The following is a 27,820-nucleotide window of genomic DNA, read 5'->3' on the forward strand; positions in this document are numbered from 1 at the left end:
CGCTTTGGAGAGCCTCGCCACTGGGAAGGCTAATCAGGAAAGTCCCAGGCTCTGTCAGCGGGCCCCTGGGGCTCGCTGCATGGCCAGGGCCTGATGAGATGTCAGGCTGAAAGCATCTACTGATACATTTCCTTACGGTTGGGATACCCGCACCGTGCTGTGAACCACCATAATCAATGGCTTCCATTAGAGTGGTTCTCAAACAACAGGAATAGCACAGTAAAGGCTTACCTTGATGATGAGTCGGGTGGTTGTGGTTCCCTCAGACTGACCTTCCTGATGCTTTTTAAAAAGATCTGCCAATGAGAAAGCACAGAAAAAGGCAGAATTGAGGAATTTCGTTTATTGTTGAATAATGAGATATAATCCGGTTGCATCTTTGGTGACAAAGCCACTGGTCACAAGCCTCTTTGTAAGCACACATGTCTTTTCTGTCTTTATTAATACAAAATATATAATTCTTTATTATAAGTGCATTATTTGTGTGTTTGTTTCTACTTACTGTAGACACACTTAAAAAATACTGACATTATATACAGATCAGTTGATTTTAATTTTTGCACTATTTCATAGATGTCATTCCATTAAGGTCACATGTGATGTCACACACACTACAAACACATTTCCCAGCATGCTTAGCGGCAGGAAACTTCAAACGGAAAACTGATTTTATAGTTAAACATGCAATTAATGTGTCCCACTTTATGACTTTATAAGCAGAATAAATGTTGTGCTTTTAGGTCTTTACAGTTACACAATGCAAACATTTAATTTGTTTTAATTTTTCCTGATGTGGTTATGAGTCAAAGGTAGGGAAGGGTACCGAGCCCCGGTATTAAACGGTCCTCGTGGCTGAATTATTAAAGACCGTGGTACCGTTAAGCTCCAACGTTATCGGTCTTTTTATCGGAACTGCAGACATCTAAAATATATGTAATATGTATTATTGCTACACAAACATTATATTGCAGTTTTAGTGTCGCCAACTGTTTCTAATATGCAATAAGACTGCAAAATGCGTCTATGATTATTTTTAGTATTTTCGATCTTTCCAATCCAGCCGAGAGATCTCTCTCTCCCGTCTGTGTGCGAGGGGGCGGGGCAGTTTACACACACGCAGCTGCTACATGCATGCAACACACACACACGGAGGAGATGGTGGAGAGAACTCACTCCAAGGTGTGGTTAAACTTTACCTGTTCGATGTGGACAATGCTCGTTACCAAAAGTGCAATAAGAGTTTAGCATGTAAGGGCGGTAACACGAGCAATTTGTCTAAACATTTAGCAAAAGTGCACCACATTCAGACGGAGAAATGCACCGGGTTCGACTGTCTTTCTAGTAGCTCTGTAGCCCCATCCACGAGTAACGTTTCCACGTCAGGTATTATGTATGCTAGCAGCAACACACGGACCTAACTCAATTATTCAAACATGGGTTAATGATTAGAGGTAACTGAGTTATTTATTTACAGTAGTTAAAGTTTCAGCTATTCTGTTTACAGTTCTGTCATCAGATTATTTAATACGATTTGTTAAAACATTGTTGTTTCTTTTGATGAGAAATATTATTTATTTAATTTAAATAAAAAGCAATGTTAATTTTGTTCACAATTTGTTTAGTTAGTTTACCTTATTCTTTTCTCCAAAAGAAACCGATAAGAGTACCGTTAAAAGACCGGATCGATAAGCGGTATCGATAAAAGTAGTAGTACCGTTAAAACCTTAACGATACCCATCCCTACAGCAGTGTGTGTGTGTGTGTATGTGTATGTGTATGTGTATGTGTATGTGTATATGTGTATATGTGTGTGTGTGTGTGTGTGTGTGTGTGTGTGTGTGTGTGTGTGTGTGTGTGTGTGTGTGTGTGTGTGTGTGTGTTTCAAGATAAGGCTGCTTTCAGGCAGACACTGCAGGATAAATGAGGCCCAAACATACAAATGTTTTTGTGGCCCTAAACAGGATTTCATTGAATTTAAACACAATTTGGTAAAGGAAATTATTATTTGACTGCCTTTAAGCTACTACTTAGTTCTGTAATTCCTAGTTTGTCTCTTCTCTTTCATTCCTCTTAGATCCATGTAGGCATACACAACTGTTCTACACAAGTGTAGTACACAATTTCAAATAAGATTTTGTCGGGCATCTTTCATGGAAGTACGACAAATAAAAAATAAAATAACACATACATCCAGTCAAACCTGAATCTTTGAATAATCTCTGTGGTTTATTAAGAGACAAAATGGCCATTACAGCATCTGTGTTAAAACCCCACTATGCTGCTTCAATTGCAAAAAAAGATTTGAAATATTATCCACATAATTTTTTAATGTATGTGCCATCATAAACGCACTACGGCTAAATGCCTAATTAATACCATTTGTGTGTATTTGCTTCTTTGAGAATGATGACTGGCACACTTTTTGGACTGTGTGATACACTAATCATTGCAGCTGAAGTTCAGAGCAATATTAACCACTCTAAATCATAAAATGTACCTGACTCATGAGAAAAATGACTCCGGGCCCTTTCTATAGATCATCGTCCACTCAGTATTAATTGTCTGCAGTGCAGCCCCAAAAGAGTATCAGTTAACTTCCCCATGGTAAAACCCTCCGTGCATTGGAGCGCCGACGATTCAACATCACGTGAATTCTCTTTAAAGATGTATTTAAGTGGAAGTGTAATATATTCTCATACTGTCCCATTTACAATCAGCAAAGCTCTTTTTATCTCTGTCCATTCCACAGCTATTCATTAATCGAGCGGCAAGTGTCCACCCTCCGGTTGGAGGCAGTTAATTATTTTTTAATTTAATCAATGCAAATGCTGCTCTTAATAGAAACCGTATAACGTCTGGTAATGAACATGAAGACAATGTATGGAAAGAGAATGTAGATGAAATAAAAAAACCTTGATCACTTTTATATGAGCTGGGACTGGAATGGTGTGTGAATAGACAGTGAATCCTGTGGGTTTTAACATGCAACTCACCCAGTGCATGCTGGGAAGACAACATCTCTGGTTCTTCTGAATCTAAACTCTCTATCCTAATCAGACCATGTTATAGGGGTGCCATGCTAAATGATTGAAGTCCTGTACAATTACAGTTCCTTTGCAGATAAAAAAGGCACCTTTGTACGCCTCACATTCGACTTCCAGTCATTTCTCGATTGGTCGAATAAGACTCTACTCTCTCTGCTTTATTATTACAGTTTTGTTTCTGTTTTTCCAACACAGTCAGAACGAAATTTGCTGAGGCAGCTTTTAGCATGTATGCACCACAAGCCTGGAACAAACTGCCTGCAATTCTGAGGTTCGCCCCAACCCTGGGTTCTTTTAAATCAAGGTTAAAACCCTTTCTTTTGAATGCAGCCTATCCTGAGATCCTTTAACCGTTATCATTGTACTTTTAGCTGCAGCCAGTATTTCATCGCTTTTATGAACTGTCTTTTTTTTCTTTTTCTTTTTTTGTGTGTGTTTTTATTATTAAGCGTTAAATGCCTATGTGAAGCGCTTTGAATTGCCTCTGTGTCTTAACATGTGCTATACAAATAAACTAACCTTAAACCTAACTAACCTTGAACATAAAAGGAATACACTTCCCATGTTGACTGAAATGATCTTCTCCTTAGGTCCACCATCTGCCCCTGAGAACCCCATCTCCACGGTGAACGAGACCTGCGTCACCTTGGAGTGGTCTCCACCCAGAGACACAGGAGGCAGAGGAGACATCAGCTACAGCCTCCACTGCAGGAAGTGCTCCGGAGACGGCAGGAAGTGCACACCGTGTGGTAGCAGCGTCCACTTTGTCCCCAGACAGTTTGGTCTCTCGTCAGCCAGCGTGCTGGTCACCGACCTGCAGCCGGACTCCAACTACAGCTTCACTGTTGAGAGCCAGAACGGAGTGTCCGACTTCAGCCCCACCCCCAGAGGAACGGTGGTCATCAATGTCACTACATCCCAGACAGGTGAGAACATACAGGCGTAATATATATGTAAAAATCTGAACCACTACATTTAAATATAGATATCAAAACACCAGTATTTGTTTACACAGACAGCTATTTCACAGGCAGTGTGTATTCAGATTTAAATTGCAGCACAAACTCAAAAAAGAAAGGATTTTGCATGCCTTCACCAATATCCACTTTTAAAGGCTGATTGGAAAATAAAATCATCCGGGGGAAGAACGTATTCATCAGCCTGAGCTAGGAATTTGTACTATGATTCAGCGGGAGTATTTTTCAAAATTGTTTCCTGATTGCAGTGTGCTCACAAATATTATCACTGCAACTGTAAAATCACTGCTCTGCTACATCTCCCTGATACCACAAAATGACACCCCTGAAACCCTTCCTTCACAAATATAATCATGCGTGCATCTTTCGCAGTGTCGGGCTGTGGGAAAGTGTTGCAAGAGAAGTGCATATGACAGGGTGGTGATGAGTAATAGTCCCCGTACTATAGATGTGTGTGTAATAGCAGCAGGAGGGGAGGTGGAAGGGATGTAGGAGGTTGTTAGCCTCATTAGGATCCCAACGTGTCACATGTGCTACTCTCTACTACAGTACACACACACATTGGTACACAAGCAGAAACACACTTTCAACCCACACGAGCATGTGCCCCATGTGCGAAGGCTGGGTAGGAAGTCACAGGGTTTGGGGTTTACACATTAATAACATGAGCAGATTGCACACTATACACACGCATGTCACACAATGTCGAATGCTGTAATCACATGTTTTAAACAGCTTGTTAGCTCTCTCTCATTAGCAAAAATACATGATAATGACTTCCAATAAGGGTATTTCTAGTTATATAGCACAGCGGGTATCCATCTGAAATCCCTCTCGTCTCCTGCATAGCGCGCCGTCTTTATCTCTGCCTCTTTTCAAGTTCATTCTCTCCTCTCATTAAACTTGACTCTCTCTTTGTCTCTTCTTTGTTTACTGCAGTGAGCGTGGTGCTGAAGGAGAGGCGGAGCAAGGACAGCGTGACTTTGGCCTGGCAGGGTCCGGAGAGACCAAACGGAGTGATAGTGGAGTATGAGGTCATCTACTATGAGAAGGTGAGAGGGATGCACACAGCCGCTGATTCCTTTTAAAAGCGGCACACAATGAAGATCAGTTTACTGTTATTTCAGATTTGTAACAGGAAACCTGTTAAAAACTGGAGCTGTGGAACAACTTAAATGGATAAGTTTGATTTTTGGAGGTATACGCTTTGTTTTTAGAGTACAATAAGAAGATTGATATCTCTGTCAGTGCATGTTGAATTTATTGCTGGCAGCTGGTTGGCTTAAATGAACACAAAAGCTGCAAACAGGCGAAAAGCACTAGCCTTACTGTGTCCAAGAGTTAAAGAAATGCACCTAACAGTGTCTATGAAGCTCATAAGTAACAGATTTGCATGTAGTTTGTTGAGTTACAGCGATTTGTTGTTTCACGAAGGGTTCATTTACTCCTGACAGGATCCAACTAGCTGAGAATCCAGGAAGTAGCTCGTCTAGGCCACAAATTAGTGGGACACATGACCCTCTGTTAAATTGAATATTGATTTTCCGACACTTTGCTTTTTGCATGGATAAACAAAGGACATATTACATGTTAATATGTGAGTTTTAGAGGTGCTGGTAGGCAGTTTAGTTACATTTAGACAGAACGATGCAAACTGTTTCCCCATTTCCAGGTTTTGTGCTAACCTAAGACCACCGGTATCTGGGTTTAGCTTCATATTTAGCATACAGATATGAGAGTGGTGGTGGTGTATCAGCAAAAAAGTAAATTTCCAAAATTGTCAAACTACTCTTTACTGTGTACTACTTTAATGGGTTTAACGCAACTTGTTGGCATTTTCTTCACTTCAGCTTCATCGTCTAGGCTCCTAGAATTTGGGTTTAGCCTAGGGGAATGCCCGTAATGACTTGTTCATCAAAACATCTCTATCTCTCTATTCCTCACGTCTCCCCTACTGCTCGCACCAAGCCAATTAACCACACATCTGTCGAACAAACGTTGTAAAACACGTCCAAGGTGATGAAATTAAGCGTGTGTGTGTGTGTGTGTGTGTGTGTGTGTGTGTGTGTGTGTGTGTGTGTGTGTGTGTGTGTGTTCGGGTGTGTGTGGTTGGCAGGCATTAGCAGTAAAATAGTGTTAATCCTTGTTGTAGAGTGTCTTCCATAAGGTAGAGTATCAGCCTCTCTGCAGGGAATCAGCTTACTGACAGACACACTTATTCCTTATTCATCCTCCCTCCCACACACACACACACACACACACACACACACACACACACACACACACACACACACACACACACACACACACACACACACACACACACACACACACACACACACACACACACACACACACACACACACACACACACACACACACACACACACACACACACACTCGCACCTACAACGTAGTTCAAAACAAAGCGGGAATTAAGTAACCACACATTGCCCCTATGTGTGAAAGGGAAAAGATGTGGGTCTAGACAGATGCTCATGTATAAATGCGGCCAAATGGTCCAGCGATGAACAAATGAAAACTTAGTGAGGTGTATTTAGCCCCTGGGGACATTTACATTAAACAATTTGAGGTTTCTATTATTTCAGGACTTACCCTTTTTTGCTCGTCTCAATATCACAGCCCATTGCTCTTTATATAACCCTCTTGAGTATATTTATAAATGTGACCCTTTTTATCCACAGTGACATTATTCTCAGACACTGAATATTATCCACTGAATTTAGTATTGAATTCTCTCCTCTCGCTCTTTCCTCCTCTTCAGAACCAGCGGGAGCAGAACTACACCGTGTTGAAGACTCGCTCCAACATGATGACAGTGGACGGGCTGAAGCCAGGGACCACCTACGTGTTCAGGGTCAGGGCTCGGACCGACGGGGGCTACGGGAGCTACGGCGGAGAGATTGAATTGGAAACCAGCCACGAAGGTAAAGACATGATTTATACTTTACCATTTACCTCTTCTTTTTGTTCTGTGAAATGGGACCATGGTTTCTATATCTATTTCCCTTGTTTTAAGGGAACACAAATGTTCCCTGTGTTCTTAATGTACTGTTAACAATTGCACAGAAAATAGTTACATGCCATTTCTTAGAAGTTAGAAGATCACACTTAATGTATCACAGTGCAGTACTGTAAGAGTCCGATTTAAGCCTCCTGCAGCATAAACATGTTCACCCAAAATAAAACAAATCAGCAGCATAAAAGCATCCTAGAGGTACGTACTATAAGGTAAAAAGGAGACTATCCTATTTCACTCAAATGAGAAACAACCATGCCTTCATGGATGGTGAATGTAATTCAGTGTTTTGATTCCCACAACCAGAAAGAAATAGTTAACCGGTAGTAGAAGTTTGCACCTGGCAGAAGCCATGACAACAATCCATTTGAAAGCCAGAGAATGGAAACACCAGGCATCCTTATCCTTTCATACTGGTTTTATTCCCCTAGTCCTCAAACTACTACAATAGTGTATAGAGCATGTCTTTATTTGCCTAAAGGAGACGGTGTACTTTAATTAACAAATGTATTCCATACTTATAGACTTTGGTAAAGAAGAGGAGGAGACACAACAATAAATCTATGCCGGGTGATTCAGGCCAGGGGGCTGAGCTAACAGCTCTGTCGAGATTTGTTCAATCTCTCTGTCACTCGTCCTTTTTCTCCTTTGTTTGCTGTCATCCCCTTTCATTATCGCTTCATTATGTGCTCTAGGATTTTCTGCTTTAGAGGCCCCATAATGTGCTCTTTAAAGTGAACATTGATTCCCAGACAGGCAGGCAGAGTGGGATGAATCAGTTCATGTATAACAGTGCACTATAGATTGTTTGTGTGGCATACAGCGGGCACACATTAGCCTACTAATCATTCGATAATCATTAAAGGTTTTTAGTCCTGTCATGAGGAAACTGTGACTGTATGGAGCTCAGGACACAGGCTGGGTATCACTGCTACAGAGCTGTCAACGAGTCTTCATACAGCAGGCTCAGAGTCAGGTTCAGTGCTGTGAAATACAGGATTTGCCACATTCAGATGACCCCATAGCAATCATATATCAGATCAATTATATGGATTGGTAAAGAAGGCTGTCAATGTGCGCGGCAGTAAATGTAATAGAAGATCAATGCTTATCTGTGGATGCCTAGGGGCATTCATTTGCCTCTTCAACACACACACACCCACACCCACACCCACACCCACACACACACACACACACACACACACACACGTGTCAGCTCATGCTTTGCTAAGCCAGATAAATGGGGTATTTGTTTTGAGTAATGGCTCGATTGGTGTGGCGTAAAAATCGATGCAGAAAGTTCTCGGCGGTAGCCTTGTTATGTGCACTGTTAACATATCCATTTGGACAGTGCGGCCGATTGGGAATGGCTTTCACGTCCACTCTCATAGCCTCACAGGCGATGCAGAGCGGGAGAGCTTTTCATCAAGGACCTTACTTACTATTCCATCCGCCTCCATCGCTCACTTTTACTCTCTCTTTTTTCCCTCTCCTTCAACCTCTGTCTTTTATCTCCTATTCTAATGCTATCATATTTCATTCTCACTCCCTCTTTCCTCTCGCCACATTCACCTTGCTGTCTTTTCTTTTACTCCCAGCCTCCTTTCATCTTCCCTCGCACAGAAAACATGCTAATCCTCTCTACATGCTCCTTTATGCATATTACTGTTAATCCTCTGTGTTCCCTTTGTCTCCTGTATAGATGTGTTTGCCATCGGGGACCCTAACCAGTCCACCATCCTGGCTGTGTCCATCGCCGGGGGAATCGTCCTCCTCATCTTCCTTGTGACTTGCTTCGTTGTCAGCGGGAGGTAGGGATACTAAAGTTCTCTAAACACATGATCAGTATGAATGACAACAATCACCCTAAAATGACTCTAAATAAGGTTGTTTATGACACATTAAATACAGAATGATATTCTTGGTAATGCTCAACTTTTCCCTCATTATCAATAAAGCAGATGAAAAGACCAGAAATATAATCAAAGTAAAAGATCAATCTTAATCCTCTGCTACATAGAGCTTCAATTTTGTCCAAAAACTCTTGAAAGCACATTAAAAAACACCATTTTGGATCTGACTTTCAAATTAATTTCTTATGAACATCTAATAAATCAACTTCTAAGGAACATGGGCACTGCACTGTAGTTTATTTTGAGTCAGCCTCATGGACTGTGAGTTCCTAACAAATGCACTACTTGCATTTAGTTTGAGAAAAACCAAAGTGCCCAGCTGCTTTCAGGAAATATTTTCCTAAAACCAAAAGCATATACAGTACTTTTGTTCCTTTTTAAAGATTTATGTTGAAGAACTAGTAGAAGCCTATGTTTTTTTTGTCATGGACAGGAAGTGGGAACAACTGACACACTGACTACCAAATTGTTGGTTTTGGTCTTTTCAGTTTGCTGATAATTGACTGAATAAAGAATATGTCCAGCCTTATAACTTATCATTTTCTGTTATACAGCTTTAACACCATTATGAGTTGCTGCAGATTATGCCACTGGCAGCTTTAATCTGATTGGTGGCACATTGAAGGGTCACCAACAGAGAAGGTTACAGTTGAAGCTGACTGAACTTACTGTAGTACTGCCATGATGTCATTTATTTGCTGTCCTACAGTATAAATACAATCATCTGTCAATAATCATATGGGTCTATCTGGTACTGTACATACTGTATGCATTCACAGAAACACAAGGTTAAGAACGACCTTCCACTTGGTCTCACGTCATATCCCGTTGCCTCTTTGTAAGGGATTACATCGTGTCGGTGTGCTAAAGCAGGGCCTCAAACTTTGACATTTATACTGCTGCTGCAGCCCAAACCAAAGGCTGTGTTATTCTGTATGTGAAGAGCATGGACTCTCCATGATCACTCCCTTTGAAGGTTCGGCTGCTGTTAGTGCTCAATCTCAAAAAAGGCCAAAGAGGAATGAGAGATGAGAGGGAGAAAGGAAAAATAAAAGAATGGCCATCGGGAAAAAGGCGAGGGAGATGAAAGCGCTGGGCTCTTTGGACGGAGAAGAAAGGTACAACGGCAAGAGAGCAGCTGAGAGGAGGAAGAGGGATGACAGGATCTGTGATTTACCGTGCCTGTAACTAAATGTTTATCCTCCATGAGCTCCGCCTAGATTAGCTACATGTTAAGGAATACACACACACACACACACAAACACACAACTAATGTACACACCCTAAAAACATTAGTATTGATGCAGGTGATTGCTTATCAGGCTGAGTGCTCTATTCACTATTGACTAGGAGGGATGTAATCAGTGGAGACACTTGTGTCACACACACACACACACACACACACACACACACACACACACACACACACACACACACACACACACACACACACACACACACACACACACACACACACACACACACACACACACACACACACAAAGCACGTGGATGGGAGCAAGAAATGCATCAGAGGGGAATTATGAGGTTGTGCATGTTAGCATCAAAACATCCTGTTAAACACTGTGTTATATGAACACACACGATGACACACACTCACACTCAACTAATCAGGCTTCACAGGCTGGGGAGGTGTTAACTAGGTTTCACAGAAGGGTCGATGCACCGCCATCAATTTCAGCCCCCTCCTCTCCCTCTCTCTTCATCTTCCCCTCACTCCGTCTCTATCTTCCTTTCTACCTTTCAGAGGTGGGGACGCTTGGGAGGAAGTAGTGTTGATTACTGCTTTCTATTAAACAACTTCTGTGCATCTGTCAAAATGTGTGTGTGTGTGTGTAAAGGTGGGGTGTGTTTGTAGCTGGGGAATCAGGCGATGATCAAAGCTACATCACGAGAGAGACAAGAGCAGGAGAGCTCAAGGGGGGAGAGATGGACAGAAGTTAGGTAAAGAAGGGGAAACAAGTGGAGGATAACAGGAGAGCTTATTAGATCGGCAGTGGGAATGACAGAATGTAGCGGGGGGGGTGAGGGAAAACATCTGAAGTATGTTTGCGCCACTAGAGAGCTACATTTCGAGATGGTGTGAAAGATAGAGAGAAAGAGGAGGGATGGAAAGAGAAAAAGGCGATTGATGGATGGAGGAGGAGAGCCAGCGGCACAACGGGAGAGGTGCAAGGAGCGCGAGATGAAAAGATAGATTACAAGTGTGTTTGAGAGACGAGGAGGAAGGCTCGGTGAGGTGACGGGGGGGGGCGATTGCACTTTTAGGTGCAATAGGAGTGTCATACTTCAAGTTTTGGAGGAAATCTCAAAATAAGGATTGGTTTTCTCTCTTCTCTTGTTGCACATGCCCCCCCCCCCCCCCCCCCCCCCCCCCCCCCCCTCGTTGCATCTACTAAACCTTCAATCTTATCTGTCAATCAGTCCATTTCTCTCCCTTTTCACTCTGCTTTTCTCTTCACTTTCATTCATCTTTGGCTCTCTGGCTTTCATTTCCTGTTGCGCTCCTGACATGTACATTTGTATGAACCCCCCCCTCCACAATGTATAGATGTGTTTCCTGAGACCGGTTCAATGTGGACGATGATTACATTGGAATTGAAATTGACACCGAGTCGGCCACGGTTGAAATAATTTCCCACTAGACCTCTGTGAGGGCCTTTTTCTCCCTAAATGTCAGCTGTTTAAATCATTTCCTCAATAATCACTGGACTGGATACAAGTGCTGCAGAGCTTTTGTCTCCTTGTTTTACACCTAGTTCATCGAATTCACAATCCTCGCCACATTTCGAACAATCTGCGAAAGAGAGAATTTGATCACTGAACTATAAAATAACAATGAATGCCCGTACAGTGTTTCTCACACACACACACACACACTCCCCACAGCCCTGGCTGGCAGGGTACTGCAAAGCTACGCCTCATAAACGGGCTGATTTGCAGGCCATTCTGTTCTGTCCTGTTCTCGTTTAACAAAGTGCTGTTATGCTATTGTTACCGCAGGAGGGAAAACATGAACAAATGTCCAAAGCTCCTTCGACGCAGCACGGCGCTGACAAATCACACACAGTTATTGCTGCGTGCGGGCCATTATTGCTCTGCGAGTGCACAGGCGCACGAGTGTGTGTGTTTGCGGTGTGTGAAGTTTTGGGTCCTCCTGAGGGTGCTTTGGCAGGCTGGCAGGTGCGAGCGATGGGAAGCGAGCGAGCGACTGGCATCGCCGCGGACTCAGCAGATGGCCTTTCGCTCAAAAAGCATTCTCCCCTTCGGTCGCTCACTTTCTCTCACTCCTTGTTAAACACGGTGCAACTTCAGCCTCCCAGCATCTGTGTGTTCATGAGTGTGTGTGCCTTTGTTTTGTCTGCAGTCTAATGATTCTCCAGCCTTCCAACCATCTCCTTTTCAGAAAAGCTGCAGGCTTTGGTTGCACGCCAGATTCCTGTGTTTCTTTTTGTTATCGTGCTTTTAATGTGGGCGGTGAGAAGTCAGCATGAATCTGTTCCATCTTTGTGATGCGTGTTTTATTTGATTTTTTTAAAGCAATCTCATCTGCTATGCGTCTCTTGGTCTGCCTTTATGGAGCAATCTGTTTACAGAGCAGAAGACAGAGTGGATTGCTGCAATCTGCTAAGAAAATGTCTGAAAATATAAAAAAGATAATAAGTTATTAATTGGATTTAAAGTGGATAAAAGTGATTTATAAAGCCAGATATTTATCTAGCTCAAACAAGCCACTTGTTTGCCATTTTGCAGGGGTGTCAGTTTTTTATCCATGACAATGAGAGGAAAATGACTTTCACCAGACGGATTCAAGAAGCTCTGAAAAGATTTGATAAACACACAGTGAGAGGCCAAGGAGAAAGCCGTGCAGGAAAGTGAGATGTCATTACAACGTGGGTGATTTGAACTTCTCAGTTGTGCTAATAGACAGCTCTTCCTTTTCAACACAAAAGCATGTTCAGTTGTTGTGCGTGTTCGTGTGCGGAAGCTCTTTTACCTCGGCAGCATCTGTTGTAGCAGCCCAGGGTTATTCTTCAAAACTTAATGAAACAAAGGAGGAGAGGAAGGAAAAAAAAGGAAACATGTGCTTGGTAAACAAGCTGTTGACAGAGGAAAGAGCCGAGGCAGCGAGTCAAAGAGGCTTTTGAGAAACTGATGAACAATAATGGAGTGTAAAACAGCTTAAAAGTGCCTGCTCCAAAGCCAAAGCTAAATTAAAATCACCAAAAACAACAATTGGTGAAGGTTTTTTTTGGTGTGGGAGAGAAGAGAAAATAAATTAAAATGCCTGGTGTTGAAACACATAAACAGGAAATTAAAAAAGGAACAAAACCAAGGCATACAGTAATAGTCACATGTTTGCATAATGGTACTTATGGTGGATGTAGTGGAGGTAGACACCAGCCAATGCATTCCCTCCCTGTGGGTGGTGTTGGACTGTTTGCCTGATAATAGCCCTAATAATGATTTGGCAGCCAGTGGATTCCCTGTATCTGAAACCAAACAGGCCTGTGTGGGAGCTGTGAGTGCATATATGCGACGTGTGTGTAATGTCATTAGACAGATTTGTATGTGTTGCTTGGATGCCGGTGCTTTCAATTAATGCAGCTAAGCTGTAGGGTGTAGCTGAATACAGCTTTGTCTGCAGAATGCTTAGAAAGTAGCTTACAAACTCTGCTATAATAGCAGCTAGTTGCCGCAGGTGCACAACTATGTCACACAGGAGTTATGCAAATGAGCAGATGTTGCAGTGGGATTGATCAAATGTCCTATAAACATCAGACAAATCCAAAAGTGTTTGCTGTTGGGGTTTTTGCAAAGTTTATAGCGCATACATTTGCTGATCCACACACACATTACGATGGTGACCTAATCAAGTTGTATTGGTGTAGTAACATCATTAGGGGGATTAGTTTAAAACTGATCTACACACTGATCTGTTAGAAATGTAAAGATACACTTGGCCAAATGATACAGACGACATGCTATCTCTCTCCATCCTCTCTCATTTGACCTTTTCACCAGGTTGTTAAAGATTCTGCTACATTACACCAATTACGGCAGACCTGCTCCGGAGCTCGCTGCTTCTCCGCCACCTCTCCTTTCTCTTTCCCTGCCTTCCATTACCACTCTCTTTAATGAGCAGGAGCTAAATGAAATGTTTCCAAACGGGTTGTTAATGAAACATGGACAGATTTATTGCTCATAACTCTTCGGCTAATCATTTCCCCTTCCTAATAATTAGCCAGAGCTGAGTAAATCTTTTTACACTGTGGTCAGAGAGTGCTCAGACGCTGCCAAACACGTCCAAGGTGAAGAGAGGGAGAGAAATACATCGTACTCTCTTCCTGAGCGTTCCATCACCCCAACTTTTTGTCACTTAGTTTTGTTTTTCTCATGCTGTTTTGACTCTTAATTCATTCATCATCTGCAATCACCTTTTTATTAACCTCATAGTTGATTAGCGCCCGAGCAGTGAAAGCGTTTTGTTTTTCGGGGGTTTGTGAGCGTGGCTTAATTTCGCCCGTGAAATAATGAGTGAATTGAATCCATTGATTTCATTCCCAGTAATTATTTTGTATTTAATAGCTTGATATGAAATAGAATCACCATTATCATGAGTAATGATGAGAGCAGCGGGGTGTGTGTGTGTGTGTGTGTGTATCCGTGTGTGTTTCTGTTTGTATGTGCGAGTGGGTGGTGGAGGAAGGAGGATAGATGTGTCATTTCATTGTGTCATGCCGGAGGGGTGACTAATGATTTACTGATTTCATTTTTCTAGTCATTCTGATTAGCAGTGGGAAAAGAATATGGAGGGACAGGAAATGAAAGAGGAGAGGAGAGGCTTTTTTTTTCTTCTGTGTGAATGATCCCCTCTGACTCTTCCTTGTCTCGGAGTGTATCAATTTCTTGTTCCGTCTCACAGCCAGCAGCCGGCCACTAATCCTATAAAAGGTGGCCAGTCATATAAAACACGCTAGGTGATACAACGCAGCTCCAAACTACACACACTTTATTAGCTCTCTTCACGTCTCAGTTCAACATTAGTCCAAGGTTATCCACTTTATTAAGACAAACAATCGTATCTATTGTCCCTCCTTCTGTCATCAACACATCATCGCCCACTTACTGAGTTCACCTTTCGCTTGCTGCTTTTGTCCCGCTTTGTTTCAAGGTTATTCCACCATCCATATTTACACCTCGCCTTCAACCTTTGTCTGCCGTCAGTGCATAATAGAGCTTTTTACCCTGCTCTGCCATAGATCCCCCCTCGTTTGATCTTCTCTTTGCATCCCTCTTCTTCTCTGTCACTATATTCTCTCCATTTCCCCACTCTCCCCGACTTTCTTTTCCCTCGCTTTTGATTGAAACACAAACTCCAGGGGCTCTGCTGACTCCTCGGTGAACTGCAGGCTGTCACGGCTTTCAAAACATTATGTCAGATAATGCAGTAGCATTTGTTTTTGGAGTGATGATCTCCATCTACATCTGACATCTGACAGAGGTCCTTCCCTTAATTCCACAGCGCGCTGCCAGGCCTTAGCAGCCCGAGCACACTGACATGACAGCAGAATCACTGAGTGCTGGTTTTAATTATCATAGGAAGTACAAATCAGTGCAGCTCAGTGAAGTAGAGATTGTCTCTCGCTCTTTAAAGCCTGTTAGTGTGAGGGGGGAAATGGGAGCAGCAGTAGAGCTTAAGGCTAAATAGACCAAAGGAAAAAGAGGCGGCCCGCTTTAGCACATTACAATCTTAAAGATTGACTAATTCAGGCGGATGGACCACCTGCATTTGGACAACTGTATTAGGGATCAAGGTTCAAAATGTCTGTTATATCTGCGCCATGAACACACAAATATAGTGTAAAATATACGAAATAGTTGGCGTGGTAGAAGACTATAATTAGAATAACAATATATAAAGAAAGATGTCCTAAGGGGAAATCAGTAAAAATTGATAAAGGGATGGCTAAAAATGATTACATGACAAAAGGACATTTTGAATTCAGCATTTATCCTGTGTTTATGTGAGATGGCCTTCATGTGCCCGGCTTTGTTCCCAGTTTGAGTGTTTGTCTATCAGCTGTTAGCCTTGTGTGACACACTGGTGACCTGCCTTAAGTGAAGAATCTGGCTTCTTCTATTGAGTCTAAGTGGGTGAAAACAATGAAAGAATATGGCATGGGGTTTTGAAGTTTATTTCAGGTGTATTTGAACTGTTTCCTCACCTTCGTACTACAATACGTTTACATCTCCCTGGCCCAATTTGCTCCAATGTACCTTTCAGGTTTAGTCCATTCTTCTGTTCTCTCACTCTTTCTCAGGACCTGCAGCCACTTGACTGACTCCTGTCGTTGTCCTCTGCTCTAAATCTGTCCATCAGCCCTCATTCCTTTCTCTCACTCTCCCTCACGGGGGAGCTTTGTGCAGATAGAGTTGCTCTTTCCTTCTTAATCCTCAATCAATACAGCCAATATATAACATCTCCATCCCTCCTTGTTTCTTAGTCTTCCCTCCAGCACATGTAGCTGATTGTAACAATTGCTTCCTTTGAACTTATTACATTTATATTTGTTTGTTTGTTTGCGCCTGCATCACACAAAACTGCCCCACCCCTCTTTCTCTGCACTTCCCTTATGTTAACCTTGGTGTTTCTATCCCTCTATGGCTGCCTCCCTCATCTCCCCTCGCTCTTACCCTCCATCTGATTGCTTGTTAGTTGGTATGCAGGCTTGGACCCCCATTGTGCGTTCTTGCCTGTCAGCACTCTCTTTTTTCCATCTCCCTCTCCACCTCTCTCCCGCTCTCTTTATTTCCCTTTCCAGTGACCACTCTCTCTATCAAAAGGAAAAAGAACTGCATAAAGAAATAAAAAGCAGAGGACAGGGTCTGTTGGGGGGGGGGAGGATAAATGGGTTATTGGAAAAGGGAATGGTTTAACTTAAAGGAAGAATTAAGAAAGAATGTAAAACCCTAGAGAGATAAAGGGCAGGAGGGGAGAGGAAAAGGGGGGAGGGGCAACGATAATATATGGATGGAATTCTATGAAGGTGGGAGCTTGCTAGCAGAATGACAAATGGGTCTCGAGTGACAGAGTATTATATTAAAAAGTAAATTGATATGCAAATGTGGAATGTGTGGCTTTGGAGGACAGGGATAGCCTGTTGTCCTCACTGAAGTGGAACAGAGAGAGGCAGAGAGAAAGGTGAGAGCCCGGGTGTGATAGTGATATCGCAGTCCATTAAAGTGCGTGTGTTTGCGTGATTGGCACAGGGGTGTGTACTTTAAAACTGCAGACTACACAGTCGTGTGCAGGGTTGTGTGTTGACTGTATGAAACAGCAGAGTATAGTGTAATTAGACGGCAGCTAAGTGGAACAATGATTTCTCCCGCATTGACAGATAGCGCTAACTTCACACTGCAGCATGAAGAAGCAGCAAGAGGCCATGCGAGGAGGACTATCTCATCACTAAATCTGTTCCAGCTCAAGAGGCTCGTGGTGTAAAGTGAAAATATGTAGCATCCAAACAGACAAGGCCAACTCAAGGCTGGTAAGTGACAAAAAGCAGGAGCCACACATGAACAGCAGTGTGGAATTTGGCTCAAAGACATCTGAAAATGTACTTCTGAAACATCAGTCTTGAACGGCAGGTTTGGATGAGTTGATGTGTTCAAACAAAACGAAGAACCTCAATACAAACTACAAAAGCATGTAGTGCTAGAGGAAATGTAGAAATGCTTACAGCTGTGAAGCAACTTAAATGTACTGAGGTCAAAGCTTCTCAGGTGTAGGCCATTTCCTGGTGTCCATTCTCTCGCTGTGTATTGGCTCCTGAACCAGGACTGCAAATCACACACACCAGCAGCCAGCAGAAGGAGGAACACCCCTATACATCATGTTCTGGTTTAATGTCAACAGCATTTCAAGGTGGACTCAGCGTGATCAATTGTTCCATCCAACAGTAATGGATATTGTAGGGACAGTTAATATAAAAAAATGAATGATAGCTGAGCTCCAAGCTGAAAATGAGCTAGAACGGAACATGGAAAGAGCAGATATCCACAAAGGTGTTTTTAAACGGGAAAATAATGTTTTTATCCACCCTGTGACTTCACTCCATAATTAAATGGGCCATATTTTCCCAGAATTCAAATCAAATCAAAAACATAACCTCCATGGCGGAGGTAAATATTGCTGTAGCCAGCAAAAAAGCCATTAGCTGTTGTATACACAAAAAAACAACAATGGGTAGATATTGATCTAGAAAATGGACCTTTAATCGAAAAGGACATTTCTGACAGAAAGCTTAACAAGGGGACCATTTACATCCTGCCTAATTGTGAACAAATAAATAATGCGTACAAGTGATTAACATATGACAGCTGTTTGTCATGCTACATTGTTTTTGTAGGCCAACTGCTTCCACATATTACCAGCTTCCAATCTGAAAACGTATTGAACAAAAACAAGTTCTACACTCTTTAATGGATTATTATTGCATGGACTTTGTTGAAGGTATTAAATAAAATATCTATTACCAACACATAGAGACACAGCTGTCGGGGGGAACAAAAGCCACAGCCAAGGCAGGTTTGTGCCATGTTTAAGACTGCAGCGCTAATGATTCATGACACTTCTAACTGAAGAGGAGAAATGAGTCCCTCTGTAATTACTATGGAAATGTGTTCATTTCCCATCACACACACACACACCACACACACACACACACACACACACACACACACACACACACACACACACACACACACACACACACACACACACACACACACACACACACACACACACACACACACACACACACACACACACACACACACACACACACACACACACACACACCATGCACCCGTGGAGACACACCAGCACAGATTCACATCAAGCAGTGATGGGGAAGTGTTTTAAACTTAGGTTTCCCTCAACTACACGTGTGTGTGAGTGCGTGTGTGTGTGTGTGTGTGAGAGAGAGTGCGTCTGTGTGTGTGTGAGAAAGTGCGTGTGTGTGTGTACGCCCCCACGGGATTATCACAGTTGGAGCAGAGGTGTGACCTATGTCCCCGTTCCCCATATGCTCTAAACACATGCCCCTAAGCACTGCCTGTGTGTGTGCGTGTCAAGGGGGTAATGATAGTCCCTTGGTGTTTGACTGGCTTGAGCCCAGCTGATAACCAGGTGGGGCCCGAAGATCATTATGCCCCCTCCTCTTTATCCCCAAATACCGGCAACCGGTCTCTACCCTTATGTGTGTGTGTGTGTGTCTGTATATTCCCAAGATGGCCTATTGATGTCTGGGTTTCACCATGCATTCAGCTGTGTAAAATCAACACAGGGATTAAACACCAAATGACGGAGATTTACTGAGCCCAGCGAGACCCCACCTTTCTCCAGTTCTGTCTTGCTGTCTATTATTATTACTCTTGACTGTTTCACACTCAGCATTCTGCTTTTTGATTATCTTAGTATTGTGTTTATCCAACATTTTCACTGTCTGTCTGCTTTTCTCCTCTGTCCTCCTCCACTCAGCTTCCTTAAACCATATACAGTCTGTGCGGATGATTCCCAGTTTCTCTTGGCTCTTAGCCCACATCAATTTATCTTCCTGATGGAAAGACACACTGACTGGTTGCTGCTTTACTTGTACAGCAGTTGAAGAGTTTTGCACATGAGTGGAAAAGAGGGGCGAGTAGGAGGCTGTAGTATTTATGTCGTGTTTAGTACCTCGTTATCTGAAACTTTATTTTTATGTTTTTTGGCCTAAAATGTTTGAGCCAAATGTAAAAGACTGTAAATCTCAAAGACAGCTTATCAGGGCTGTTAAACAATGTTAAGAGTTGGAGGCTCAACTCAGGGGAGAGGACGTCCACTAGCACCAACATAAAACACACACACACACACACACACACACACACACACACACACACACACACACACACACACACACACACACACACACACACACACACACACACACACACACACACACACGCAGCATCAAAGCTTTGAGGCCTGTTAGTTTAACACTTCCTCACAGCTGGACGGCAGGATTGAATTGATCAATTTGTCAATATTTTCTCTTGATCGTTTGACTGACCCTCACTGCAGGGGGGTGTGCATGTGTGCACAGAGGGGTACAAAAAGGCCATTGAGCTGTGTGTGTGACGCATGATATTATTGAAGGCAGTTGTTAACAGCCAGAGGGGTGCATGGACGGCAAAAGGGAGGGGTTCTTTCAAGTATACATCTGCCTCGATAGGGACATATATGACACACACACACACACACACACACACACACACACACACACACACACACACACACACACACACACACACACACACACACACACACACACACACACACACACACACACACACACACACACACACTCATTCACAGAACCTCAGGTATAAGAGCTTTAAGGGGAGTATAGCATTGACAGGTAGACGCAGAGAAAAACTGTTTGGAGCTTTGTTTCCTCCAGGCTTGTCTGATAAAGAGGAGTGGGTGTGTGGAGACAAAATAAAATATCTAGTTGTTCATACAGAGCTTCTGGCTTTGCACATCATGGCAGAGGACTTTCCTGGAAATATCATAGATTTAATATATCAAGCACCTGTGTTGGATTGCACATACACATTCAAGGGCATGGGATCTCTCATATATGTCTTCTACAGATATATTGGCATCTGTGTTGGGGGGGGGGGGGTGTACACTGTGTATATACTGGATCATAATCAAGCTGTGCATTTTGTGTTTCAGGCACTGTGGATATATCAAGGCCAAACAGGACCCTGATGAAGAGAAGATGCAGTTCCAACATGGTAGAGGTAAGGACACATACTCTTAAATGCTGGCATGTTTGTTGCTGTTCAAATTGTAATGTTTCATTTAGTTATTGAGCAGTGTATTCAGTGACATTATGGGACGATGCATTCAAACTGATTTATTTGTATTATTTTTCTCTCAAGGATTTATTTATAAATGTAAGTGTGGGCTATGAAAGCACTACACACTAATAACTTAGTTTCTTTTCTTAACAACTAACGCCTTTAAATCATTTTACACCATCCTGCAATGGATCCCATCACTGCCTGTATTTAGTTTGACTGAGTTGAACGGTCACACTTTGTTTGCTTACCTTTTGCTGTATCATGAGAACAGTCAGAGCTACAGAATGACATACAGTTAGTGTCTATGCGAGGATTGTTGTTTCACACTTTCTTGCACAATGTTTGTTGGCATAGAGAAGCTCCTTATGGGTTCCTGTTAAAATTGTGAGTCATTTTAACACCATTGCCAACAACCTAGTTGTGTGTCAATTATCACTCAAACAGAGCACCCACGCTTAAACTCACAATTTAACGTGAATTCACTCTGCGGATAGGTTTGAGTAGGAATAATTTCCTTGTAGGGGCAATACCCTATTGATACTGTTTACTTTATCAAACAAATGGAAAACCACACACTGAGCAATAGCTGGCTATATTTCAGGACATTAAGCATTTCTCTTTTTTATTAATATCTCCGAATTGTTCCTCTTTTCCTCTCCGGCAGTCAAGCTGCCAGGCAGCAGGATTTACATCCATCCTCACACTTACGAAGACCCCAACCAGGCTGTCAGGGACTTTGCCAAAGAGATCGATGCTTCCAATATCCGCATAGAGAGAGTCATTGGAGCTGGTGAGTTGGCAGTAAAATAGTAGTGGATTAATAACTTAAAAGACAGTAAAAATGTAAATTCTAATTACTACTCTCTCTCATATTTGTGTGTGTAGGAGAGTTTGGGGAGGTGTGCAGTGGTCGGCTGCGTGTTCAGGGAAAGAGGGAGATCTACGTGGCCATCAAGAGTCTGAAGGCGGGATACTCTGACAAACAGAGGCGGGACTTCCTGTCTGAGGCCTCCATCATGGGACAGTTTGACCATCCCAACATCATCAGGCTGGAGGGTGTCGTCACAAGATGTGAGTGATGTGTTGGGTTGAGTGACCGTACATTCCCCCTTCCTGTCTCCGTGTGTGTGTGTGTGTGCTGTCGTCAGTGATTGTGTCTGTCTTTCACGTTGCTGTGCGAGAGCCAGCAACGTTGTAAATAAAAGTTCACCCTGGATCAGACAAAAGCTCCGTTACCATGGCAACACTGTGATGACACATGTGGTGTGCATGCGGCCACCAACGGTCCGCCTCTCAAACTGCCACTCGTTCTCTTCACATGATTGTGTTAGGCAATTAGAGCGAGTGTGTTCATGTAGGTGAGCTAGACACAGGCCTGGTTCAACAAGATAGCTGATTCGTTATCACTGGGCCTCGCTCTCTCAATCACACTCTCGCTCTCACTCGGTCTGTCTATCCCTCTCTCGTCTCAAACCTCTCAGTCAATGTCCATCTAATCTTCTCATTCAATCCCTGTCCACTCCTCTCTTGTCCCTCTGGTACTCTCTATCTCTCTATCTCTTTGTCTCCTACACTCAAACCCAGAATACGTCAACGCTAAGCTGGCTACATTTTAAATCACATCTTTGTCGTTCAGTTTTGATTCTACGACCACACTAAAAGAACAATATGACCTACCATTTAGACTGATGGTGTCTCTACTGGACAGAATTCATAGGAACCAGCCCAAAAAACATTGAGAAGGAAAGTCTAGACCTTGCTTTACCCCCGAGTATGCAAAGCTTTATTTCTGTGGCTTGGTTTGCATCATTTATAAAACAGTCCAACAATAGCAAAGTGCCAACACATAATGTAAGACTCTACGTTTAGTTATAATCATCAGGTTTTAATGTCAAATAGGTGATCAACAATGCTGATGAGATAATATCCATATGTATGTTGATTGGTAACAACTAAATAGCGAGTTGTCTGAATTAAATCACAGTGTATGGACTGCGTAGTTCAGTTTTAGTGTTGAAATCTTTATATAAATGACATGAAATCAGGAGCGTGGGTGCACATATTTTTCTGGTCTGACACCTTGTCATGCAGATGTTTGTTAGAGATCAGACAAGCAAACGGAAGAGGGAGATAGTCTGCACAAAGAAACAGAATTGTGAACATCCAGGCTGACAAATAAACCTCCGCTTTCCCCCTCGCCCCACTCCCTCTCCTCTCTCTCTGTCACACGCCTAGACGCATTGAAATACACAGACACAAACACACACACACACACACACACACACACACACACATCTTGGGTCCATCACACACCGGTGCTCAGTGGCACTTAGGCCAACAATAAAAGAGCAAATGCATATGCATAGGCTTTTATCATGAATATTAATAATTCATAAAGTTAATTGGAAGTGTTTTTTAGCCTCATGAATATTCAGCAGCATGCATATTAGGAATGAGAACCCCACTGCATTTCTTATTCACTTCCTCTAACTATGTCACTCTCTCTCTCAAACTCTCTCATTTTCTAAATAATGCTCGATGTTAACTGTGACCTTCGGTTAGCAGGATTGAGGCCGTTTGTAGAAGTACTATGGAAAGTTTGTGATTTTTATTCTGGCAGGCAGACATGTAATTACAACACTTTATTTTCAATGCCACAATCCATTCTGATTTAAAATACAAGAAAAAAAAGAATACCGCCAAATCCTTGAAATGTTCTGGCAGAGGACAATAGTGTAGCTTGAAAAGAAACATACAACTTATAAGATGCTGTTAACTTTGCTGTGATCTATGAATACATAAACATGTTTGTGTGTTGTTTTGCCGTGTGTGCGTGTAACGAGCATCTGTTAGCTTTTACACACATTTTCTTTGTGTCTCTCTTTTCACCTGTCTTCACGGCACATTGAGAAGCTGATAGAGCCCCTCAGAAACAAATCTCACCAGCGGAGCAGTAATTTCACAGGTCACAGCCCAGGGTGCGCATGTGAGAGTGAGGGGGTGAGAGTTGAGATGGGTCAATAATTCCTTCAGGCCTTTTTCTCCAGCACCAGCTGGTCCCCTCACACCAGCCTCAGTCTAATCAGGCAGGCTGACCCTGACTGCTCTGGGCTCAGGTGTGTTGGATTGGTTTGTGGTGGTGTAAATAATCGTAGAATCTACAGTTATACGGTACTATTGGTTGGGTAGTACTTAGAGTGATTGTTGTCACAGTTTTGCAGTAGTAGTTTTAACAATATAAGTAGCAGTTGTAATGATACTGTAGAAATAACAGCAGAAAACATATATATTTATTGTCCTCATTACTGTTGTTTGATATGAAGCTGGAGCTGGAGGAATAATAGCTTGGGTGAATTAGCTAACATGGCTGTGTCTAAGACATTAAGCCAAAAAGTGTGACATGTAAGTGAGATTAGCCACTGGTATGAAGAATGTGATGTTGCCATAAATTACAAGGTTTAAAACCCTGATGTAAAAAGCTTTAAAGTGGCTGGCTGAAGGATTTTAAAATCTGACAGAGCTTGGCTATCTGTTTCCCCTCACTTCTAGTCCCAAGATAAGCCAATTAGCTGCTAGCGGTAGCATCACATTTCTGGGACAGGCATGAGATCATCATCAGGTTATTCACCACAAGAAGTGCATTTTAGATATGTAGAAAGAAGGTGCGCTGATAATGGATATTGATAATGACAGTCTTACAAGTAACACTGTCAGCACAATAGTAGAAGTACCACTAGTTGCAATAGTTCTGGCACAAATACAACCTACTAATAGGGGATAGGGATGGTGGCAGTTGTGGTAGCACTAATGATTATAGTGGCACTCATTTGAAATGTCAAAGTTGTATTTTGTATTGGGTATGTGCCTATCTTGGCTGTACGCGTTCCTTTTACAATCATTTGTGTGTGTGTGTGTGTGTGTGTATTTGTGTGTGTGTTCTCTCCTCTTAAAACCTCATAAGCCCTGAGCTGTGTGCCACTCTAATAACCTACTCTGCTGTCTGTCACCTGATTGTTGCTATTGTCATGCTAATTAGAGCGCCACATGCGGGAAAAGAGAAAAAATAGACCTTTCTTTTCTCTATCTGTCTCTCTACACATCAGGAAAGTGCTGCAATCTGCCCCTTCCCTACCTCCCCTCCCCCCCCCCCCCCCCCACATCTACTTATCTTGCCTTCATCTCCCCGTCCCTCATTTTATCCTTCCATCCTTTATGTGTTTTACAATCGCTGCAACAATCGGCTCATTTGGAAAACCCTCAATTACCGAGCTTCATCTCATCTTTCCACATTGCACACACACACACACACACACACACACACACACACACACACACACACACACACACACACACACACACACACACACACACACACACACACACACACACACACACACACACACACACACACACACACACACACACACACACACACACACACACACACACACACACACACACACACACACACACACACACACACACACACACACACACACACACACACACACACACACACAGCTTTCCTACAAAGGTGCTGTTCAAACTGGCAAAAGCACCCATCTTTTACAGCAGTCTTCTGTTTGAAGAAACTAGTGATTAGTTTTAACTGTGAGTCTTTGTGCACTGAACAATAAGTGTTTCAATCTTTTCTGTCAGAGTGTTTGAAATTATTCATGTTTTGAATAAGTATGCAGATTTGAAGATTGGACTGCAGGGACAAAATGAGGAAGAGGAGTAACGGGAGGGAAACGTAGAGAAAAGGTGACAACGGGTACGAAACGGGTGGAGGTGATGGATGGACGAGATAGGACACAAGAGTTAGGAAATGAGAGGAGATGGGGCTTGAGAAACAAATGAGGGCAACGGGGGAAGATGTGCAAAGAGATTTGAGGGGCGGAGAGACAAGAGGTGGGATGGCGAAGAGACAATCGTGAGGAAATGAGAGGAGATGAGAAAGAGAAGGGGAGGGAATTGAGGTGAAGAGAGGAGTGGAGATAAGGTTATTGAGTTTCTGTCTTCTATGTACCCCCCGCACCATCACATGGCGCTTCCCAGAAAAGAGATCTGTCCCGTGTTAAAAGCATTGTATCACTTAGTTCAGAGCCTTAACATTAATCAATACGGCAGTTATTTCATTTGCTCGTTTGTACATTGGGCCGTCTCATCCAATAACAGCTTAATGCGGACCACTGGCGCAAATACAGATAGCAAGTCATAATGAAATTACACAGGTTTATACAGACTTACACCAACACACAGAAACCGCCTCTCATAATGTAATTAACCAGACATCAGGTTTAGACACTAACCATGACCTGATAGCCACACAAGTTACTCTCTGGCCACTAAATATCCTCTGGAGGTTGCCCCATTTGGCCAATACGTTTTCTCATGTTTTTCCTGAATATATGTCAATGAGATGAGGGCAACAAAAGCAGTTTGATTGCACTGTTTTCTCATTTAAATCCAATAGGCTGTGAGACACAAGTTTTCTTTTTTTTACAACAATAACAAATATTTGAAAGGAACTTGTAAATAAATACTTCTGCATTTTCCTATGAATGTCTTTGCACTTTTTGTAGTAAGCAGGTAAGAAAGGCTGTGTTAAGTTTGGTTCAATTGCTCTTTTTGTACTAGTGTCTATACTTAATCTCTATCACTTTGATGCAAACAAAGCAATTCACAAGCACACTCAAGGAACTGGGGAAAGCAGAGACCACACGTTCGTCTTTCACTTAATAAAGAGCTGTAAAAGAGCAAACTCCTTACTGATCCTTCCGTAACACACTCCACCTGGCAGAACATCAATACCCAATCTGCACACACATTCACACACAGGGCGGTGTTTTTAGCTCCACAAACAGCTGCTTTATTTCTAAAGGCGATGAAAGGCTATACATTCGAATGAATGTGAATGTGATTAGTTAATGATGTGCTTTCAGGAAGAAATTGAGTAGCATTCACGAATGTTGACGGCTCAACAACATGTTGGAGAGGCTGTCATGCCGTGTGTGTGTGTGTGTGTGTGTGTGTGTGTGTGTGTGTGTGTGTGTGTTTGAAATGTGGATGGCATGTGATGAGGTCGCAAACAAGAAGTGAAAAGGAGTCATTTTATCATCAAGTGTGTGTGTGTGGTTGAGCCGGCACTTGACAGAAAGAGACTAAACAAGCTAATATACAGCGGGAGGGAGTGTGGTCGGTTTTATTGGTAAAACTGCTATCTTTCAGAGTTGCAGGGATAATTCTGTATGGCAGGTGTCCAGATGATGACTAGTGATAGCAGAGTGTGTGTGTGTGTGTGTGTGTGTGTGTGTGTGTGTGTGTGTGTGTGTGTGTGTGTGTGTGTGTGTGTGTGTGTGTGTGTGTGTGTGTGTGTGTGTGTGTGTGTGTGTGTGTGTGTGTGCCAGGCTTTAAGGTTCTCTAATCCGACACAACATGATGAATGTGTTTCATTGTGCCTCTCTCTTGACCGCATCTAGCACCGGGGACCTGAAAGTAATATTCTCCTTCACTGCCAACATACAGTAGATGGGCTTACACACATACACAAAATAGTGTGATACACAATAACATATATAAAGTTACATTCACAGGGTCTAGAATCTGAGACAAAATTAAGATCTCCCTCACAAACACCCACTAAAACACACAAACAAACACACATTTCCATTGGTGGACTGAAGGCTGAGAATAGTCAGCCGCCCTTTAATTCAGGATCCCATTAACTGTTTTATCCGTCGCTGTGACAAGCACACACACAACAGCACACATCTGTTCTCCACCTTAGATCAGATCTGAAACCAGGCGGTGGTCATCGTGCTGCCTCCTCATCCACTTGCCATGCCCTGAAACCAGCTTTGACACACACACACACACACACACGAAGTGACACACAACACACAACCCAGG

At 42.6% G+C, this 27,820-nt stretch overlaps 1 protein-coding gene across 3 annotated transcripts in view; it reads left to right on the forward strand.

The window, feature by feature from the left end:
• epha4b (eph receptor A4b) overlaps positions 1-27,820 on the forward strand; it is an 85,491-nt gene that overhangs the window by 44,158 nt on the left and 13,513 nt on the right. For all 3 annotated transcript variants that reach the window (XM_034137476.1, XM_034137477.1, XM_034137478.1), the window contains exons 7-13: positions 3,635-3,970; positions 4,961-5,073; positions 6,807-6,969; positions 8,764-8,872; positions 20,778-20,845; positions 21,573-21,698; positions 21,794-21,979. In XM_034137476.1, coding sequence (XP_033993367.1) covers positions 3,635-3,970; positions 4,961-5,073; positions 6,807-6,969; positions 8,764-8,872; positions 20,778-20,845; positions 21,573-21,698; positions 21,794-21,979 — 1,101 coding nt within the window. The remainder of the gene's footprint in view (positions 1-3,634; positions 3,971-4,960; positions 5,074-6,806; positions 6,970-8,763; positions 8,873-20,777; positions 20,846-21,572; positions 21,699-21,793; positions 21,980-27,820) is intronic.

Source organism: Trematomus bernacchii, unplaced genomic scaffold (assembly GCF_902827165.1).
Source record: "Trematomus bernacchii unplaced genomic scaffold, fTreBer1.1, whole genome shotgun sequence".
In the NCBI taxonomy this organism is placed as follows: Eukaryota; Metazoa; Chordata; class Actinopteri; order Perciformes; family Nototheniidae; genus Trematomus; species Trematomus bernacchii.